We start from the raw sequence: 20233 nt of genomic DNA, 5'->3' as shown, positions 1-20233 counted from the left end.
GGTCCACGTTGTTATTCTAATAGTAATCCCTGACATCCGAGCAGCTTTCTTCACCCCACCCCATCCCTAAAACACATCTGGGGTATGGCTTCCTCCGAGCTTCCCCATTCCAGAGGGGGAAACAGACCACAAGCCAGTAGGGTGGGTCCCGAAGCCACTGCCCCCTTAAGGACAAGGCCAGGGAGCACCCCCTCCTCTGCTCCCCCTGTAAACCCCAGGTCCTGACTCACCCCACTTCCAACCAAGGGAGCTGGCCTGTCCTGGATTCCCTGGGAGCACAGAGAGGTGAGGTGACCTGCCCAGAGTCACACAACCCTGGTTCCGAGGTCAGCCCTCCCAGCTGAGAGCCCTCATACTCCTGGCTCTCCGGGTAGGCACCAATCATCCCCTGGGGCTTGTACCCTTTGGGACTTCACTGGGGCCTGTATTTTTTCCTCCATAATTAGGAATTAATAATTAATAATAATAACAGTTAATGTGTATTGACACTTAGCAGGTGTGAGTCGTTGACCATCAGGCTGCATGTGTGTGAGCCGTGCAGCCCCTCCCCACAGAACCCACAGGATGACACTGCCATCACCCCCTTTCACAGAAGCAGAAACTGAGGCTCAGAGCTAACAGGTGTGATCATCACCATGCAGCCCTGTGTCCTGGGGCAGCTCAGCCAGGGGCTGGCCTAAGCCACTGGTGGGCCAGGCCCCACGCCAGCCTGGCAAGCCCGGCCCCCTCCACATCCTCCCGAGCCCCATTTCACAGACCCTCCCTCCCACAATGCCCCTGGGTGACTCCCCAGGTGAAGGAGGCCGGGTGGACACAGCTCTGTACTGCTTCTCCTGTCTCCATGGGCTGGAAGCGTCTCCAGGTGGAGCAGCAGCCTGGTTCCCGCCTGCCACCCAACCGCACCCCCAGTCAGGTCCTTTCCCTCTCTGCACCTCACCCGTCTCATCTGTAAAATGGGTCCATAGAAGCAGCTGCTTCCCAGGGGCATGCGGATGCCACGGCTGAGTCACGCTCGGCTCTCAAACTGGCCCCCTGGCCCCTCAATGGCTGCAGAGTGGTGCTAAGGAGTCCAAACGCCATCCTTAATCAGGCCTCTCCTCTTGCTTCTGGGGTGGAGCAGCAATTGGGGGGAACCTCTGGTACTCGGGAATCAAGGGTTCAGAACAGGAAGGGCTGGGCCCTAATCCCACCCCTACCTGTTATCAGCTGGGACTTACAGGTCACCTGGGATGTGGGCACCTGACCTGGGTCCCCAGCCCACCCTAAGTGCTCAGCACATGCTGCTGGGACCACAGTCCGAGGTGACATTCTTCTAAGGCAGTGATAGCGAACCTGTGACACGCGTGTCAGAGGTGACACGCGAACTCATTCTTTTGGTTGATTTTTCTTTGTTAAATGGCATTTAAATATATAAAGTAAATATCAAAAATATAAATCTTTGTTTTACTATGGTTGCAAAGATCAAAAAATTTCTATATGTGATAGGGCACCAGAGTTAAGTTAGGGTTTTTCAAAATGCTGACACGCCGAGCTCAAAAGGTTCGCCATCACTGTTCTAAGGGAAGCCTCTGTGACTGCCCCACCCCATCCCTAAAAGAGGAGTCCCGGGGACAAAATCCCCTGACCCCAGTGCAGACAGTAGGCCGTGCCCAGAACTCAGAGCCGGGGCTGGGCGCCAAGGGGTTAAGCTCAGCTCCGATTTCTCTGGGAAGGCAAAGACAGCCCCCCCTGCTCCCTGCGCCTGAAGCCTGACCCCTGACATTTCCACTCCCAGCCGCACTTGCATTTAAAAAAGGGAAGGCAAAAAAAAAATCACCATCCACAGGACCAACAGGTTCGAGGGAAAAGTGGGGAGTGGCAAACAGAAGGGGGGATGCAGATTCCCTTTTGCCGCCGAGTTCAGTTCACGCCCCGAGAAAATTTTTTTAAAGAAAGACCTAGAAGGGCGCTGGAGGGGGACCCGGGGACTGAGAAGGTGGCAGACAAGTTCTCCAGAGCCACCAGGCACCACTGTAATTTCTGATTAATTAACTCTGAAAGGGGCCTCTCTCCCAGGCCTTCCTGGGGGAGGTTCTGGCGGGCGGGCGGGCGCCCCGTTTGCAGAGAGGGGCGGCCTCTCTGGGAGGATTCATTTAGAGGTCCCAGGGGGGAGCCCAATCCCCTCTCTCGAAGCCTCGCTGTAGTTAAAGCCAAGGATGATAAGGAATTTATCAAATGAGATTTACACAGGGAAACCCTAATTAAGAGCTTAGTCTCCGGTTTAATTGCCTTCAAACCCAGGCAGGCCAGCCCAGGCAGATGGGTTTCCAGTCTGACCTCATTAAAAAATAATAATAACCAAATAGAATACAGAGTAAAATCCCCCAATCCGCACGCTGTGGCTAACAAGTTGGGGGGCGGGGTGGGGCGGGGCGGGGGAGGGTGAAGGGCCAGGGCCTGGCCTCACGGAGGATCCCCTCGTGCCCCTGGCCTGAAGCCCCGGAGCCTGTGACCCTTCCCTCGCCCTCTCTCTCCTCTATTGAAATCTGGTGGTTCCGACTCCCTGCTCCATCAGCCTCCCCCCCCCCCGCCCCCCCCCGCCCCCCCCGCTCCCTCACCCCCAGCCCCTGCTCCCTTGAAGCTGGCATGCCGGAATATAAATTGGAAGCATGCATGCCCCCCACCCCACCCCGGGCGGACGCCACATACCAGACAAAACGACTGCAGGCCTGGTCATGGGGGTTAAGAATGGTTTTTGGTTTTGGCCAGGAATGTGGAGGGGCCCAAAGGAACTGGCCCGGACAATTGTTCCAGGAATGAAAGGGAGAGAAGGGAAGAGAGGAGGGGGAGGTAGTTGGGGGAAGAGAGAGAGAGAGAGAGAGAGAGAGAGAGAGAGAGAGAGAGAGAGAGAGAGAGAGAGAACACCTGGGAACCACAGCCGGAGATGTTTTTTCTGTCCCCCAGGGACCAGTAGGCAAAGAGTGGATGCACCGGGTCCTTAAAACTCAAGCGGGTTGAGGATATACCCCAGCCTGGCAGAAGGAGGGTTCTGTTAGATTAAACTGTAAATTAATGCTGGAGGTGGAGAATCAGAAGAGCTTTCTTTCCAGAAGCAAAACCGAGACGTGCCCAGCAAGCAGGCTTGGGCAGCCGCACGTGGATTTGGGGAGAAACAGAAGCCAGAAGAAGAGCCCTTCGAGGTCTGTCTTTTCTGTCCCAAGAGGGTGATCCCTGCCCGTGACAAAGGAGCAGGTAACAGTTATCGGGGCTCCCGCCAGTTGGGCACCTGCTCTGTCTCATAACTGCCCAAGGACCCAGGGAGCACACGGCACCGGCTATACTCAGAGTAGGCGTGATCCATGTTCTGCTACATGCCATCAGCATTGTTGGGTGCTTTTTAGAAAAGTTTCCCAACACCAGCAAGCGGCTGATTTTCCAAACCCTATACGAACAGAGACTCTAAGAAGCGGGCGTATGGGGCCAGGGGATTGGAAACTCTAAGGGGCGTCCAGAAAATGCTCAGTTTTTTAAATCTCAAATGCATCGTCTCACTGATTTACATGCTAAAACATCCAGCCACCTGGGGGATTTCTGCCAGCCGCAAGGGCCACCATCTCCACCCTCCACGGCACCCAAGCTCAGCCGCCAAAAACCCTACCGGCAAACTTCTCACTGCCCACGGGGGGGACGAGGGGTCCTGTAGAGGGGCGCCCACTCCCCCAATCTCTGCAGCACACCATCCCTTCCCCTCAGAGGTTCCCCAGGCCTCCCGCCCAGGAGACAGGAGGCATCTGTATCAGGTTAAGTCAGCGACCTCTCGGACGTGCCAGCCATGGGGCTGAGTGCTTCTCATTTTCTCCCACGATCCTCACCAGGACCCCGTTCAACCCAAAACACAGATAAGGAAACTGAGGCCCAGGGCGGTGGGGGATCAGGCCAGGGGACGGGGCACAGCTGTTACAGCGGAGGCCCCGGCTTCCTGCCCTCTCTTCCTCCCTGAGGTCGGAAGGTAGCGGCCAGCTCCCCTGGCCAGCGCTGGGTGACTAATAAGGAAACGGGCATCCTCTCACAGCCCACCCTGACGTCTTAGCATGCTTTGGGTGGGACAGGGCCTTGTCCAGGGTCACTAGGTCTCGGGCAAGCACAACCCATGGAAAGGGAGGGGCTGGCAGGGACCCGTGTTGGCAATGGAGAAACGGGAAAAGCAGGCCGGGAACGAGGAGATCCAATGCCCAGGCCTCCCCTCCCTTCCCTACTCACCCCTGCAGAAATGGGAGCTGGGACCCTGGACCCTGGACTCAACACCTGCCCCTCCGGAAGAAACACCCATCACCCCTGCTGGGTCTCCGTGGTTTCGGGGTGGCCATGCTGCCTGATGTCTCTGGACGGGGCACTCGCCCCCCCCGCCCCCCAGCCCTGGGGCCAGGCAGGTGTACACCCCTGCAGCTGACAAAGCCCCTTTCTTCGTTCATTCAATCATCGGGCACCTACTGGGGCTGAGCCAGTGCCAGGTGCTGGGGAGAGCTGCCACTGTCTTCCCTTTGGTCTCCGCTCACACGTCAGAGCCACCTGGCTCAGGGCCCACCCCAGGCCCTCTCTCCTCGCACCGGCCAAGTTCCTGTGGAACATGAACACAGTTGTCCTTTTTACCTACATGTTTTCAGGGTGATGCCCTCCCCCGACAGACATGATGTCTGTTTTGCTCACAGATATGGTTCTGGCACGATACTCCCTGTTGACAGGGATCCTACAAGAGGCCTGAATGGACCCATTTGACAGACAAGCAGACCGAGGCTCCGTCACACCAAGCCACCTCCCAGGCCCGGAGGCCCAAGGCTCTGGCCCTTCGCCCGCGGGGAACAGATGGTAAAGATCTGAATAATCAACGGCATGGCTGGCAATTGCCGGGAGGAGGCGAGACTGCACGCGGGTTTTTATTCCTCCGAGCATCTGTTGGTAGGAAATCAGCTTCCCTTCTGGTCCTTCGTGGGTTCTGAGCACGGGCTCCCAAGTCGGACAGGCCCAGGTGTGAATCTACACTCTGCCTCCTGACTGGGAGGCCTTCAACCAGCGGTTCTCAACCTTGGCTGCACATTAGAATCACCTGGGCATCTTTTTTTGAAATCCTGATTTCTGGGCCTCATCCTCCGGAAATTCTGTTTCTTTGTTACTAATGTTGTGGCCTCACCCCATAACAAAGAAACAGAATTTCCGGAGGATGAGGCCCAGAAATCAGGATTTTTGAAAAGATTCCCAGGTGATTCTAATGTGCAGCCAAGGTTGAGAACCGCTGTTCTAGAAGGTGGATGCCAGCCCGGGTCCCCCAGAGATCGGCCCCTGCTCCTCCTCAGGCTGGCCCGGCAGGGCATGCACCTTCCTGTCTGGTGACCTCTGTCCGGCCCGGAGAACAATGCCTGGGAAAAGAAGGAAGCAGAGTCTCCCTGGGCCGGGACATAAATCATGGCCATGTCCAGATTAGGGAGAGGACGGACATCCCCCAAGCCCTGTACCTGTGGCAGGCTGAGCCCCGCCCTGGGGCCTGAGCACCCTGTCCTGGGAGGGAGAGGTCACCACTGTCCTAACCTGTGGCCCAGGTGCCACCAAACTATTGGAAGAGTTGCTATTCCTTCAGCAGGGGCTAGGCATGAAGAAAACAGAAGGAAGCAGACATTTTCTCATATCCTTTGAGCTCAGAGTCAACCAGCATTAATTGCACATCTACTACGTGCCATCGGCCCCATTCCTCCTGGATCGTTGCTAACCCCACACCTGCCCCTCCCTGTTTCTGGAAAAAAACAAACACCAGCTCAGTCCTGCCTCGGGGCTCCTCTACTCGCCGTCCCCTCGCCTGGAACACCCTTCCTGCAAGCTGACAGGGCTGGCTCTGGCTGTGGGAACCTATCGGTAAAGATCCAGCAATCCCGCAAGCAGGTTGACAGCTGACGGTTGCACGGGCAGCTTGATATTGGCCGCGGTGGGGGTATTTACACCAGGGGAATCGGCAAACCCTTCCAGCGTAACACCTTCTCCCTCCTCCCCCAGAGTGGAGGTTGTTGATCAGTGACCAGCGCGCCACCGGCTGGGTCCTTCTCATCCTCCTGGTCTCAGCTTACTGTCACCGCCTCACAGGGACCTCCCTGGGGCCCAACCCAGAAACTCACACACGTCCCGTCTGATCCCCTGTCCCCAGCCCTGCTCGCTCTGTGGCATTGGTCTGGTTGGTTGTTCGTCTGGCCGGCGGGCCCCTCCCCCAGAATGTAAACTCCAGGAGGGGGAGGGGGCTTTTTCCCATCTGGTTCCCTCCCCACTGCATCCGGCACCTACAGCAGTGTTGCCACGTGGTCAGCGCTTGGTATGCGTGCGTTGAACGAATACACATGCCCCGCGCTTTCAATGCAGACTTTGCTGCCATGTTTTGAGTGTTATTTTGAAACGAACTTCAACCCCTTGTGGTAGGTAGTTCAAGGTTTCTCAGCCTCGGCACTTTGGACATTGGGGGCTGGATCATTCTTTGTCGGGGAGGAGGGGGGCTGGGGGTGATCCTGTGCGTGGGGGGATGTTTAGCAGCATCCCTGGCCGCTACCTTTTGTCGTTGTTGTTGTTCATCCTCACCCGAGGATATTTTTCCATTGATTTTTAAAGAGAGTGGAAGGAAGAGGGAGAGACGCACATCCATGTGAGAGAGACACATCGAATGGTTGCCTCCCGCGTGCACCCCGACCAGGGCTGGGAGCCTGCGACCGAGGTGCGTGCCCTTGATCAGAATCGAACCCGGGACCCTTCAGTCCGCAGGCCGACGCTCTATCCACTGAGCCACGCCGGCCAGGGCTGGCCTCTGCCGTTTAGATGCCAGGAGTGTCCTCCCTCCTTTGCAGGTGTGACAACCAAACACATCTCCAGGCACTGCCAAGGGCCCCAGAGTAAGAAGCACAGCAGGGCCCCCAGGACGGGGTGTCACTCCCCCCTGTTTGCAGCAAGGACGCTGAGGCTGTTAGAGGTGAGGACCCAAGCTCAGAGAGGTGAACCACCTGCCCACGGTCACACAGCACACAATAGCAGAGCTGGGATTCGCACCCGGGCCTGCCTGCCTCCTTGTCCCTCCCACTCTCACCCGGGGCAGGGACGCCCACTCGCTCTCCAGTTGGCGCTCTCTCTTGCTCTCACTCTCTCTGTTCAGCCCAAGCCTGCCAGGTCCCCAAGGCCCCACCGGAGGCACCAGACACAGGGGTTTCATATTCTATTGCCAGCCCCCAGGTGGTCTGCCATTGGCACGGGCTCCTGGCAGAGTGCTCAGAGGCCGGGGCCCAGCTCCTCTAGTGAATTCCTTCAACGAGAAGGCTGCCCATTACTCACGTGTATCAGGGAATGTTCCTTCAGTGCAGAGAGAGCCGTCAAGGGGAAGATAAATACTCAAATACCGCGGCGCTGCCATCGGCCGCCAGCCACCCGTGCCTGACCATGGCTGGCCGCACAGGGTCTGACTGCCCCCAGACAAGGACGGGCCCCAACAGGGAGGCCTGAGATTGTGGCTGCAGGAGCAGCGGTTCCAGCCCAGCCCTGCCCTCTGACAGGATAACATTTCCTGAGCAAGTCCCCGGTGCCAGGGCCTGTGCTGGCTGCCTGATGTGCAGCCTGGCATGGTTCCCTCCAGCCTCAACCACTCGATCCCTAAGGACAAGCCACCTGGCCTCCCTGCGATTCGTTTCCTCGTCCCCAAGATGCGGCAAACAATAGCCGCAATGGTACCATGGACTTTGAAGAGTCACGTGACGCTCCCTATGAAACAGCTGGCATACAGTAGGTGCTTAATTAAAGCTGGTGCCGGCAGAGCGCTTTCCCTGTGTCAGGCTGCCTCCCGAGTGTCTACTCACGTACGTATGAACTCACTGAATCCTCCGAGCGCACTGAGGTAGGAACTAGTATCGTCCTCTTTCGCCAATGAGGAAATGGAGGCACAGAGAGGTTAAGCAACCTGTTCAAGGTCACACAGCTAAGAAGTGGAGTTGCTGGGGTGTGACCCCAGGTAATCTGGCTCCACAGCCTAGGCCGTGAACTACATTATGATCATCCTATCAGTCCTCACAAGACTTCTATGAGGTAGGAACTTCCCCCCCTCTCCCTTTTTTAAGTTGTATCGAAGAGGACACCAAGCTGGGAGCATAGAAGCAGCTAAGGTCTCACAGCTCAGAACAGACAAAGGACCAGGCCTGAAACCTAGACTCCTCATCTGGCGGGATCCGGGATGACAGTGATCTCTTCAAGGTCAAGAATTGTCTGCTCTACAATGCCCGCCTCCGTCAGAGGAAGGGGGACAGTGCTGCCATCACCGGAATGTATGCCATGGTGCTTTCTATACAAGGTTTGGAAACTTCTGGTATAAGAAGACCCCGGCCCCGGTCTGCACACGGCTTAGCCCAGCAAAACCAGATCCTAGCTCCCAGGTTAAGGGGGTCAAGACGCAGTGAGCGAAGACCAAGGCTGAGGGTCAGCCACGGTTCAGTCCTCATTCTGCAGCGGTCCTGTGTGACCTTGCCCCAGTTGCTCACCCTCTCTGGGCCTTGGGTCTCTCAGCTGGAAAATGTGGTGGAGAAGAGGCACCAAAATGAGAGATGTTCTTTCCCGTTCCGCAATGGTACCTAGACTTTCCCCTGAGCGCTGTTTCAGGCGCGGAAACGATAAGCGTGTGTTTCCGGGATGGTCATCGCCCACGACACGGGCAGCTGCGACTGCGGTCACGTCTGGACATCTGAATTGCCAACACAGGTCTACTCAGTATCTCCCCTGTTACACACACCAGGAAACCTGGTCAGCAGAGGCCGGCCCATGGCAGCCAGCACAATAAACTCTCAAAGCCTTTGCACTCGGGGCTGCCACAAGCTTCTGCTGGAATGCATGACGCCAGCCCGGTCTTCTAGAAAGTTCTGAGTTTCCACCCCCCACCCCATAGTGGCCACATACACCCTGGCAGAGAGCTGCCCACCACCACGACGGGTGCTTGGGGCTAAAAGCATCCTCTTCCACTGTCCTGTAACGGGAAGCAGAGGCATGGACCGGGGGTCTTCCCTGAAGAAGCCAGGGAGAGAGGGACTCCCCTAGAGGATGATGGGAAATTCCCGGGGACCAGGGAGGTGAGCCTCCTGCTCAGGGCAGGTCGGGGGATGGGAGGCCCCAGGCACACAAAGAGCTGGAATTTCAACACCATCTTCTCTAGTTGTCGAAACCACCCAATCCCCCCAAACCCACCCCCCCGGAAGCAAGAGAGGAAAAACGAAATGTGGGCAAACCCAGGCCCCCTCCCTGCCCTCCGCCTCAACATGGACCATGCAGTTGCAGGGGGGCGGGGGGGGGCCACCAGTTTTTGCAGGTTGAAAACAACAGATGCATTTTCCTCTAAAGTTTCAAATGAGACAGGCTCCTGTTTGGGGGAAAAATTTCATTAGGAGGAAAATATAATATAAAAATACCCATTTAGAAAGAATGTGCTATTAATTCTTAGCACTCTATGCAGAAGAGAAAATTGCATTTTTATCTAAATGGTTTTTCTGCATAAGCCATTTACAATAGTCTTTGCCTCTCTATACTCGGCCCTTCTGCCATTAGGACTGGGGCGACTGGGCTGAGGGCTGAAATCTCCCTCCAACACATTTAATACATAACCCCGAAAAATCGATTCCAACCGGGACCTCAGCAACAGGCCCGGTGTGCCTTTTTTTTTTTTTTTTTAAGGAAGAAATAAATATTGCTGAAGGAGGTGGGGGGTGAGGGGTGGGGGGGTGAGGAGCCGTCTTGCTGATGGGAGAGGAAGGGACAAGATGGTTTAAGTTAAAAGCAAATGCTCTGGATCCCTTTAGCCAGCTTGTGAAACTGCAGACGATTTGGGGGTGCACGATGGCAACCATTTGCCTGCCTGCTTGTGTATAGGGGTGTGTGCTGGTACCACACACACACACACTCACACACTCACTCACACACACACACACACTCACTGCTTTCCATCAGACAAGCAAACAAGCAGGGATGAAATTCGGGATACGAAAACAAACTATTTTTAAACACGAAAGCAAACAACACCAAGATAGTAATGCTGTTATTTTCCCATTAAACTAAGTTTCTCTCCATTTGAAAAGCAAGAGTAACCTAAACAAGTCCTCCCAACACACAGCCGCCGCGAGTTGGGGTGTTGCGGCCTCCGCCTTCCCTAACAACGGAAAAATTCCCTCCTCCCAGAAGCGAAAGCGGAGGCAGGGACGGGGCCCAGGCTGCTTGGCCACCTCCCGTCCCATCAAACATCAAACGCGCTCGCCCGCCTGGATGCCCGTTCGTCTCAAACTTCCAAATGCAACACTTTTTAATTTTTCCCAAAAGTTTTTTTTTTTTTTTAAGTCTTCGAGCTCTTTCCCTCTTGGATTCCCAAAATAACTACTTAATAGCAAATGTCGGGGAGCTAAATTAATTCATTTAGGACATGCAGAGTCTATGATGGGCACTGAGTGGGGGGGGGGGGGGGGGCCCTGTGATTCCGCTGCCTTGAGCCAGAACGCCTGGGGCGCTGCTCCGTCCCTAAATTCTTCCTTTCAAACCAGGAGTCCCGAAACGTCATAATTATAGCAGCGGATACAGGTAACAGGTGTGCCCCGCCGCCTCGGCCTTCCAGACAGGCTTCTGGAAAATTTACTGGTCTAGCCTGGGGTGTCGGAAACGACTCTGGTTTGAAGGGTTCAATGAAGACCCTCTCCAAATGTAAGACCAGACACCGATGAGCGTTAGCCTTTAATGAGCCCGCATAAAAAAAAAAAAAAAAAAAAAAAGAAACTGTATCTCCATCTCTCCCAATGCCCGTAACCTCAGCGCCTCAAGTTCATTGCTGGCTGGCTGGGCGCCGAAAACACCCTGTCTGACCCTCGCTCTGCAGAGGCAAGATGTCGGTAGCAGACGTGTGCGAGGATAATTCAGCAAAAAGGGGGAGAGGGGGTGGTGCTCCGGAAACCATTTGCTCTAAAACTCTGATAGCCCAAACCTGGGTTTAAAAAATCATAAAATAGTGAAAGTGGGATTTTAGCCCATCATCTGGAAACGGAGAGACAGGAAGGCTGTGGGGAGCCCAGGGGGGCACCCAGAGACCCCCAGCTGAAGCGCCCGCACCATCAACATGACACACGTCCCCCGTCAGAGGCTGCGTGTTGGGGAAGGCCGAAGCTGCGGGCTGTTTGGCTTTGTTTTCCGTTATCCCGGCTTTCGGGGCCGTAAGCACACTTTTTCTTCCTTCTTTGGAAGTCAAACCATGCGTTTCCCTAAAAGTTACACACACACCCAGCACCGCTATTTGTCAAGCGGCAGCGTGGACGGTGCCCCGACGTGGTTTAAGATTCCGAACTCTTCTCCGTGTGTCGGCGCTCAGCTCCGTCTATTAAGAATTCACGCTCAGAAACTTCCCGGGAACCGAGATGCCAGAAGGAAGCCCGTGTTCGCGGGCTGTTTCCACGTCTCTGAGAGGCCAGGCTGGCTGGACCACTGGGCTTGTGCTCCCTCCTCCCCCGACAAGTGATGGGGGAAGGGGCCACCCGTCCTCGCTTCCTGGGGAGGAGGTGGTGGGAACCCAGACTGGGGGCCTTTATCCCCTGATGGGTGAGGGGCTCCATTAGTGTGCACACTCACCCTTGTACACACACACACACACACACACACACACACGTACACGTACACTTCCAATCCCAGCAAAATGCTTTACACACACTGAGCACAAAATAAATGCTTATTAACTACACTGACCCAAAATAGTGAAATGTACACGTAAATTAATCATGCCTCTCCCGGAGGCCTAACAGGATTACAAATTCGGCAAAAATTAACCACAATGAGATCAATAAGCTTCTACTTAAAACTGAACGGGGCCAAAACTTAGTATGAGCTGCTTCTTAGAGGGGAAAACACACACATGCACTCACTCACACACACATTTTTTTTTTTCATCTCTTATTAAGACTTCTAAGGCCTGTGTGTGTCTGTGTGTGTGTGCGCGCACACAAGCGAGTGGGTGGGTGTATGCGTGCGTGCTTGCCTACGAGCCGAAACCAGCCCAAGGCATCCAGAGCGTGATGCCCAGACAATTTAGAAATAGTCACGGCATAAGGATCGTGAAATTGCTCCCGTTTAAAAAAAGCCAAATTCTGGGCCGCAGCCTCTCTCCCCTCAACTCCTAAACCACCACCAAAAGTTACATCGCAGGGGATGAAAACGGTCCATTTGTTTTGAGCCAATTAAGCCTCGCTACAAAAGCATGAAGGGCCTCCGATGGCTGGACCGTGGGTCCCCTGAAGGGGAGGAGAGAGGGGACTCTAATTTCTCCAGCTGCTTCCCACACTTGGCGGATCTCAAGTCAGGGAAAACCTTCCTCTTGCCGGATTCGTCACTTACTTTCATTCTCTTTCAGCCTACCATTCAGAAAAATGAGGGAAAGAAAAAAAAAAAATACATATATATATATATATATATATATATATATATATATATATATATATGTTGTGTGGGAGGGCATTGCCTGCATTTCAAGGCAGCAGGACCTTCCTGGAAGGTCTGTGAAAGGCAAGATTATCCCTGAAGAGGCTCAGGTCTAGGAGGAAAACCTTGGTGGTCATTTAACGAGGTCACCGGGGGAAAGGTCACTCCTTTTTCTCACCCTCTTCGTCCCTCTTCTATGGAACACGCTGGGCGCATCTGCAAAGCTGGATGTGTGTGCAGCACGCCTCGTGGGCCCGGCTCTTCTGCCAGAGACGTTAGCCTCAGTCACGTACCCAGGGCTCGACCCACCCGGGGCCCATCTGGGTCTTCATCCCCCCACCGGCCCCGTGTGTCTGCCTCGGCCACTAACTAAACAGACACGGGCCCTGATTGCTCACAGACCCACCATGCGGTCAGCCGTCTCGGACTGGGTCCTCCACATCTATTTCCCCCCAAAACATCTGCGGCCACGTGGAAACCCCGGGCCCCACGGGGAGAGCTCGGCCAAGAACTTTCTGTCCTTGACAGTGGCCGACACGGGCCCGTACACGAGTCACGCACCCCTGGCCGCGCCCAGGAGGCGCTGTCTAAATGACCCCCACATTGACAAGTGATTTTCCACTCCTGAACCCCGCGTGTCGGTAAATAGCAGCGGACTCATATGGATGCACTTCTCTCCCCCTTGACGATCGCCCCTGAGAAAAAAAATAAACTGCACCCCCAACTCCATCCAGAATTCCTAACGGGGGTGGGGGGAGGGGGGCGTTTCTGGCTCATAGGAAAGGAGGCCAGAGTGTCCCCACCAGGACTCGGGCTCGCGTGTGTAAGGACTTTGTTAACAGCCCCGCGAACAACAGGGTATAGAACCCGCTCACTTTTCTCAGCAAATTCTTAACCGACCCTGGCTTTCTCTGGAAGGCTGAGCCTGGGGGAATTCAAAGCCGGTGATGTTGTCGGCAGACTCCCCACCCCCTCTCCCATCATAAGATGGTCCCTCAGAAGTAGTTGATTCCTGGTGGTCGTTGCCAGTCACTCGACAATGCTTGTGTCCCGGGATCCAAGGGCGTCTGAGCACACTGCTTCATGGCGGTGACTGAAAAGGGTCCTACCTTTCTGACATCTCACCCTGCCCTGTGTGTGGAGGGATAAGAGAGAGAGAGAGAGAGAGAGAGAGAGAGAGAGAGAGAGAGAGAGAGAGAGAGAGAGCAAGTATGTGTGTGGAGGGGTTCACTCACTAACTGTTCACTTACTAATATTCCAGGAGCTCCCAAATATGGCCAGGAACACCACGCTGGGGCCCTCAACTTGGGGCAGCGACTTCCCAAGACACATCACACAAAGCCAGCCCCGTCAGCAGGGCCTGAGACCCTGTCACTCCAGCAAAATTTTTGACGCGAGCTTTAAGGTCAAATGAAATCTCTGTACCCAGACACTCTTGATCAGGAATGAGAAAGACAAACTAATTTTAAACTCTCAGAATTAAACGCATCTCCGGGCCACTTAGTTCTCCCAAGACAGACTGTTGGAACAGGGAACGGGCTGTCTATTTCTGAGCAACCACGGCGATACTTTTTTGAGATAAAAGCAAAGGATGAAAGCAAGATCACACACACACACACCCCACACACACACACCCAAGTGTCTTCAAAGCAGTAGACTTTGCAATGAACCCCAAATATGCCTTTGACACAGGGTCTCGCTGCTTCCGTAAACCATTGTCCAGCACACCTCACTCATCTCGCCCAAACCAAACACCGGGTATGAGTAAGTCAGCCTGCAACCCAGAGAACCTGAGACAGCGCCAAGGGTCGGGATCCCAGCGGCAAACCTTTCATGGGGAGCTCGGGGCCTTCCTGGGAGACATGGGTGGAAAGAGGGCGAAGGCTGGGAGTCGCACGGGGGATCCCACCAGCTCGCATGGGCGTGGGGAAGCTGATGTCGCTGGCCCCCTCAGCTTTCCTTTAAAGATCAAAACATAAAAACCTTCTTCCCTCCATGCCCCCCCCCCGGCCCCCAACAAGGTGAGTTTGCGCTGGGATGTTCATTGGGACTTTTCTCCCTCTTTCGGGCAAGTCTATTCCATGTCTGATGTTCCTTCTGGGACATTCAGAAAGAGCCAATTTGTTACCGTGAATGCTACCCAGTCCTCCAAACCGTTCAAACCAATTGCCTTTACGTTTAAAGGGCATCTGGGTCCGTATGATGATGTATAAAATCACGAAAGGAAACGCACACGATCGCTATCAACGTCTCTCTCAGAGCCAGCTGTGCAAGGAAGCAGCCATTACGAAAACGGACCGGCTCTCTCAGCCCAGACGGAGAACAAGGGCTTGGGGCACCGTGGCTACGAGGGACCCCGACTCCGTGGGTTCCCGGGGAGCCAATCCCACGTGGACTTGCACGGCCAACACCTGCAGCGATCGGGCACAGGTTAGAGACAGCCCCATGGGATTCCAAACTGTGAAGAAACCTGTGGCGCTTTCTCTACCGCCCCCCACCCCCCACCCGCCCACCCCCCACCCCCACCTCGTGTTCTTTCTGGGCCAACACCCACCGTGTTGGGAGCAGGCCCTCCACTGGCTTCCCAACCCTCAGAGGCGGCTGATTAAAATGCAGGCCAGCGAACAAAGCGAGGCTGTGCCGGTTCCACCCCGTGAGAACCACGGCTCTCCCTCCGACGTCCCTCTCCTCGCTCAAGTGAAGGAAGCGTCACTCCGCTTTTCAGCCCGATCGCAAAATACGTGTGCCAGTCTGAGCCCCCTGCGGTGCACACGCGCCCACTGGTGTCCCCTCACTCACGCCCGAAGGCCACCGGTCGCCAGGGGTAAGGCTGCGTGCCGGATGCCTGCTGTCCCATCCTGGGACGATAGCAGCGAACTCCCAGGCCCACCTCTGCCCTGGGCGACCCACTGAGCAAAAGGTGGCACGTCGCTGGTACCAGAAGATGACCATAAAGGAGGGGAATTTCCCCGAGTGGAAGCGGCGTCCGCTTCCCACAGCTGAGAGGTGGAGTGGGGGGGGGGGGGGGGCGCGGTTGGGAAGTGGGGGGTGCTGATTCAAAGATTCCTCTCCCGGCCTAAGAGTCTCCCATGAGACCTCCATGCACGCTCACGCACAAAACATGCGTGTCTGCTACCGAAATACTCCAGGACACAGTCACCCGTCGCCCAGGAGGGCCCGGAGGCCCAGGTTTCATCATTAGGGCCTTCCAATGCCTCCCTCTATTCACAGGCCTTGCACTCACTCAGTCCTTCCCTGAGTCAGAACCTGCCAGGGAAGGCCATGGAGAGGAGGTTCAGCTTTCTTCCCCACTCGCCCTCAGAAAGTAGATTAAGGGGGCAAGTGCAGGAGTCGCAGGGGGATGTGATGGAAACACGCGAGGCCGTGCATATGCAAAAGTGTGTACGCCGGGGTGGGGCGAGGGGTGCTCTTCCCACGCGCAATTGCACGGGGCCCTGCTTTGCTCTGCGGATGACGGACAGGCCCAGAGCCCACACCCACCGCAGCCGGACTCTTTCACGCCGGGCCCCCACACCCCTTCGTCTGGCTCCAGCGTGTGCGAGAAGACGAGGAAACTTGACAATGTCCCTCCCACAAATGTCTCTCTTCTCGATCACGCATTCATGGACGTATCAACATCTCCGCCGCCAGCGATCAAAAACGCGCACTCAAATCTGTCCGCCTGAGAAACGCCTAAAAATAGACACTGTCCTAAAACAAACACATCGCTGGGCGAGTCAAAATCCCGACTGGAGGCAGAGCGATGAAGCCAGGGGGGATGAGCAGGTCGGGGAGCAGCGAGGAAAGGCTAGAAGGTGCACCCACTGGTTACAGGGGCCACCCATAAACCCAGGCCCCCCCCCCAACCCCGCATGAGAGGATTCGGGTGTTTTTATGTCGCAGTGGGCTTGGGCGACCTCCCAAAACTTTTGATCCTATGACATGATGCCATAGCCTTTTAATCTCTACAATGAACTCAACAGAGCTTAATGTCTTCCTTCCTAGGAGCATTTATCTGCTGAGTGCTGTGGGCAAAGGAGATCACTCGCAGAGCACAGAACACGACCCAAAGTTACTGTCACTCTAGTGGAGAGAACGGTGATTCTGCTAAACCTTCCAGCATGCAATGGGCTCAGGAGATCCCTGTGACATTCCAAGGATACAGACTTCCACGGTGGGAGGAATTTTCCTCCCTCTAATTTCGCCGGGTCCTCGCCCAAATATTTATGAAAGATGTAGATTTCATATCAGCCCAGAGTATCAAGTAACTTCTTGGCGAGGGCAGCCCGATTTTCGGGACCCATTAAGATTCTTTGCGGAAATTTAAATACCTCTGTCAGGCAAACGAAATCGTATCAGGAACCATAAGACTTTCATTGCTAGAAAGAGAAATTAGATTAACCAAGCCTCACTCCTTTCCTAGAAACCTCAATAAAATAAGAAGTCCATTTCAACAGTCTCTTACTTCCGGGACTGAAGGAGGGGGCCTCCCAAGACATCTAAATGAATTTATATTAAAGAAAGCTATCCTTGAGGAAAACCCTTCCATCTGCAAAAAAAAAAGTATATATTTACACAGAGGAGAATACATAAGTATATGTTACATATTAGAAGGCGGTAGCTATTTAAAAGCAAAACAGCCAGGAAAAAAAAAAAAAGCCAGGGCAGAAACCATAGCAAGCTTCACACTAAGAAGCTTTCAGCCCCTGAAAACATCCTTGTCCTTTATTAATATTTAGTGGAAATGTATAATTGCAGATGTGTGCGGGGTTGGGGTTTTATGTCGGGAGGCGGGCAAAGAAGACAGGTTTATTACAGCCATGAAATATTAAACAAGCACCAAGCACAGTAGTAGTATGTCCCGGACTAGCCAGGGAGCAGGCAGGCCCCCACGTCAGCTGCACAAAGGGGGCTCCTGTTTACATTACCCCCCCCCCCCCCGATTAACACCTGCGAAGTTTTGGGTTACATCTTCCGGAGGCTGCAAGAAGTCACATGGAGGCATGCGACCCTGGCTGGATGCTTTCACAGGGAGACGGGAATGCAAGGCTCCTTTGCCTTGCCCCCAAACAAGTTGGCGTGAGCCTGAAAAAGCTCTCCAAAGGTGTGGGGGTGTGGGGGAAAGGGTTCAGAAAAACAGCACTCGGAGCCCCCCTCCGTCCCCCAGCCCGTCCCATGTCTAAAGGAAATTCGGTGTTCAAATCCCGCCCGCCTCGGATTTCTCAGCACCGTTCTACTGTGTTCCGACTGGAACGCTGAGGGGAGCGTGAAATTCCAAAAATTTCTCCCGCATCATTGGGAAGGTAGACATGTCCTCCTTCCCAAAAGGGCAGGATTGCGTGCAGGGCGAAGACAGAGACCTCTCCCCCTTCAATGTATGTGAAAGAGCATTTCTAGAATGCTCCCGATTTTAAGAGAGAGAGAGAGGGAGCATCCTACGGAATGGAAGTTTGGCCAGGATCGACTTATGACAGAATATGGTGAATTCCAGTTTTGGAAATTCTGGGGAAAGAGGCAGGAGGAGGGAGAGAAGCATACCGTTTCCTACAATCTCTCCTACATCGGCAATCTAGCATTATCTCGAGTTCTTTATCAGTTTTGAAATTCCTCCATGGCCACACATCTATTGCAGAGCTAGGTGGACAATTCTGCAAACTCATTTCAAATGCATGGCAACCTCACTGATGTCATGGATGCCTGAATAGGCCCAAACGCAGGCTGGGGTTTGTGTGTGTGTGTGTGTGTGTGTGTGTGTGTGTGTGTGTGTGTGTTTCCCCCTTTGCACAACCTCACCGTTTCCCCCAACTCCAACTTTGTGCAAACGGGGCCTCATGATGAGATGTAGAGTTTCATTATATAAAAGTTGTTCGGTGGGTTGATTAAGAAGTCAGGGGAAGCGTGATTTGGAGAGACTCGCTTTCCTGGTTAAAAAAAAAAAAAATCGTAATCACAGGTCAAGCTGGCCTAGACTTTCCCAGAACTGCAACTTGCCAGTGGAGTTTCCTCCCCTCTGAAGGGCATCTGTACCCCTTAAAACAAGCTGGGCACGTCCGTATTCCTTCTCTCCGATCTGAGCACGGGCCATTTTGCTAAATACCGACTAGTATTTTGTCATCGGAGCGGAGAATTTCAGAAACGGTGTTAATATTTAATCACATTAGTACTGGCGTGTTTTACGGCGTGACAAAATAAAATATCATTACAAAAGTGGGCTTTGCCTGAAAGGGGGGTGGTGGGGGTGGGTGGATGAAAGTGCTTGCTGGGGCTGGGCCCCGGGGAAGGTATTATTCAAAGCCACTGGACACCACTGCTTCCCGGCTGATGGGAACACATAGGCACGTGTTCAAGGGAAAGCGGGACATTTTACTTTAAGGGTGTTGTGTTTCTTTTTTGTTTTCTGGTTTTTTGGTTTTTTTTTTTACTCTATTTTGAAGTGGCACACTTCACTGTGATTTTCAGCCGGGGGACTTGGGGGCTCTGTGTACCTATTTATACAACATGTGCAGATGGAACTGTGGGGTGTTATCATAATGAAAAGTTTAATCATCCTTATTTACTACCAGTAAGGGAGCAGCGATCGGATGCAAATGCCTTAGAAAGCCGTAACCAGAAGCCCCAAGGCTGCAGAGGCTGCAAGGGACCTCGATTTAGGGCTTTATCTAGGAACCTGTCCTTCCCACATCACCGAGTGGAAAACAAAGGAGGTCAAGTGGGTGGACGGAACTCCCTGTCCTCCTGGGTGCAGGGGAGGGCTGCGTCGGGCGGGCATCTTGGGCAAATCAACCCTAAAGTGACTAGCATCTGTTTCCAAAAAAAAAAAATTTTCCCTCGTCTGTCGGTGATCATGAAACAAGCAAAATAGAACATTTCTTTCATGACATTTCTCCATTCACAGCCTGCATCTTTTCATTTTCATTTTTATTTTTTTTTTTCCTGTCAAGGAAGATTCCTGGGGTGGACTGGGAAGGGAGTGGTGGGACACCTTTAAAAAACAAAACAAAAACAACTCATTAAAGCCACTCAATCCTTCTCCACTTAAGATCTTTCATAAGACTCAAAGGCAAAGTGCTACTGGTTTTTCTTTATGAATTCACTAAATTGGGTTTTTCTTTTCTTAACTTTTCTCACCCCATTTGGGCCAATATGTTCTTAATTACTGGGGGGAGGGCGGGGGGGGGGAGAGGAGGGGGTGGAGGAGGGACAGCCAGGCCAAGCCAGGTAGAAGTGACAGGGGCTGGGATTTGTGCTAACCAGCTATCGATCGAGAGGTTGTGTACAAGAAAATAAAAGAGAAGGGGGGGCCGAGCAAGCAGGATGCTGTGTCCAACTCCATTTTTAAAAGGAGGCAGGGGGGGGGGAGAAAAGGGGAGAAGACGCGGAGGGTCCCAAACTAACCAATTTATGGCCTCGCCTGGGAGAAGCCTGGAGAATGCTGATGCCGGCTCTAGCGTCTGCTGTGCATGCTAAACACCCGGCTTCAAATGAGAGAGCGGCGTCCCGGGCTGGGCAGTAGGCGAACAAAGAGAAAAGCAGCAAGCAGCGAGGCCGGCCGCATTCATGAATTAGAAACCCTAAGCGGGAAAGCCACCCGGGACAGGCGCCGGCCCTGGGAACCCTGAGTCTGAGCCACCCAACTCCTGCCGTACGTCCCCTCCCCCTCCTGCCCATGCCACTCTCCCAAAACCTACCCAGCCCTTGAACCCAGGGCCAAGAGATGGCAGGCTGCGGGGAGGACTAGGGAAATGAAGGCAGAGGA

At 54.1% G+C, this 20233-nt stretch overlaps 1 protein-coding gene across 2 annotated transcripts in view; it reads right to left on the bottom strand.

Annotated features, from left to right (window-relative positions):
- The window catches only part of MN1 (MN1 proto-oncogene, transcriptional regulator), a 43337-nt gene that overhangs the window by 16607 nt on the left and 6497 nt on the right, over window positions 1-20233 (bottom strand). Inside the window, exon 2 of one of the 2 annotated variants that reach the window (XM_036354038.1) lies at window positions 19199-19459. The exons of the other annotated variant lie outside the window; for it this stretch is intronic. Coding sequence (XP_036209931.1) covers window positions 19350-19459 — 110 coding nt within the window. The 3' untranslated portion in view covers window positions 19199-19349. Of the gene's footprint in view, window positions 1-19198; window positions 19460-20233 lie in introns of those variants that run through there. 2 annotated transcript variants of the gene reach the window in all.

Source organism: Myotis myotis, unplaced genomic scaffold, assembly GCF_014108235.1.
Source record: "Myotis myotis isolate mMyoMyo1 unplaced genomic scaffold, mMyoMyo1.p scaffold_m19_p_20, whole genome shotgun sequence".
NCBI classification, from domain to species: Eukaryota; Metazoa; Chordata; class Mammalia; order Chiroptera; family Vespertilionidae; genus Myotis; species Myotis myotis.
This window is presented reverse-complemented; position numbering and strand designations above follow the sequence as displayed.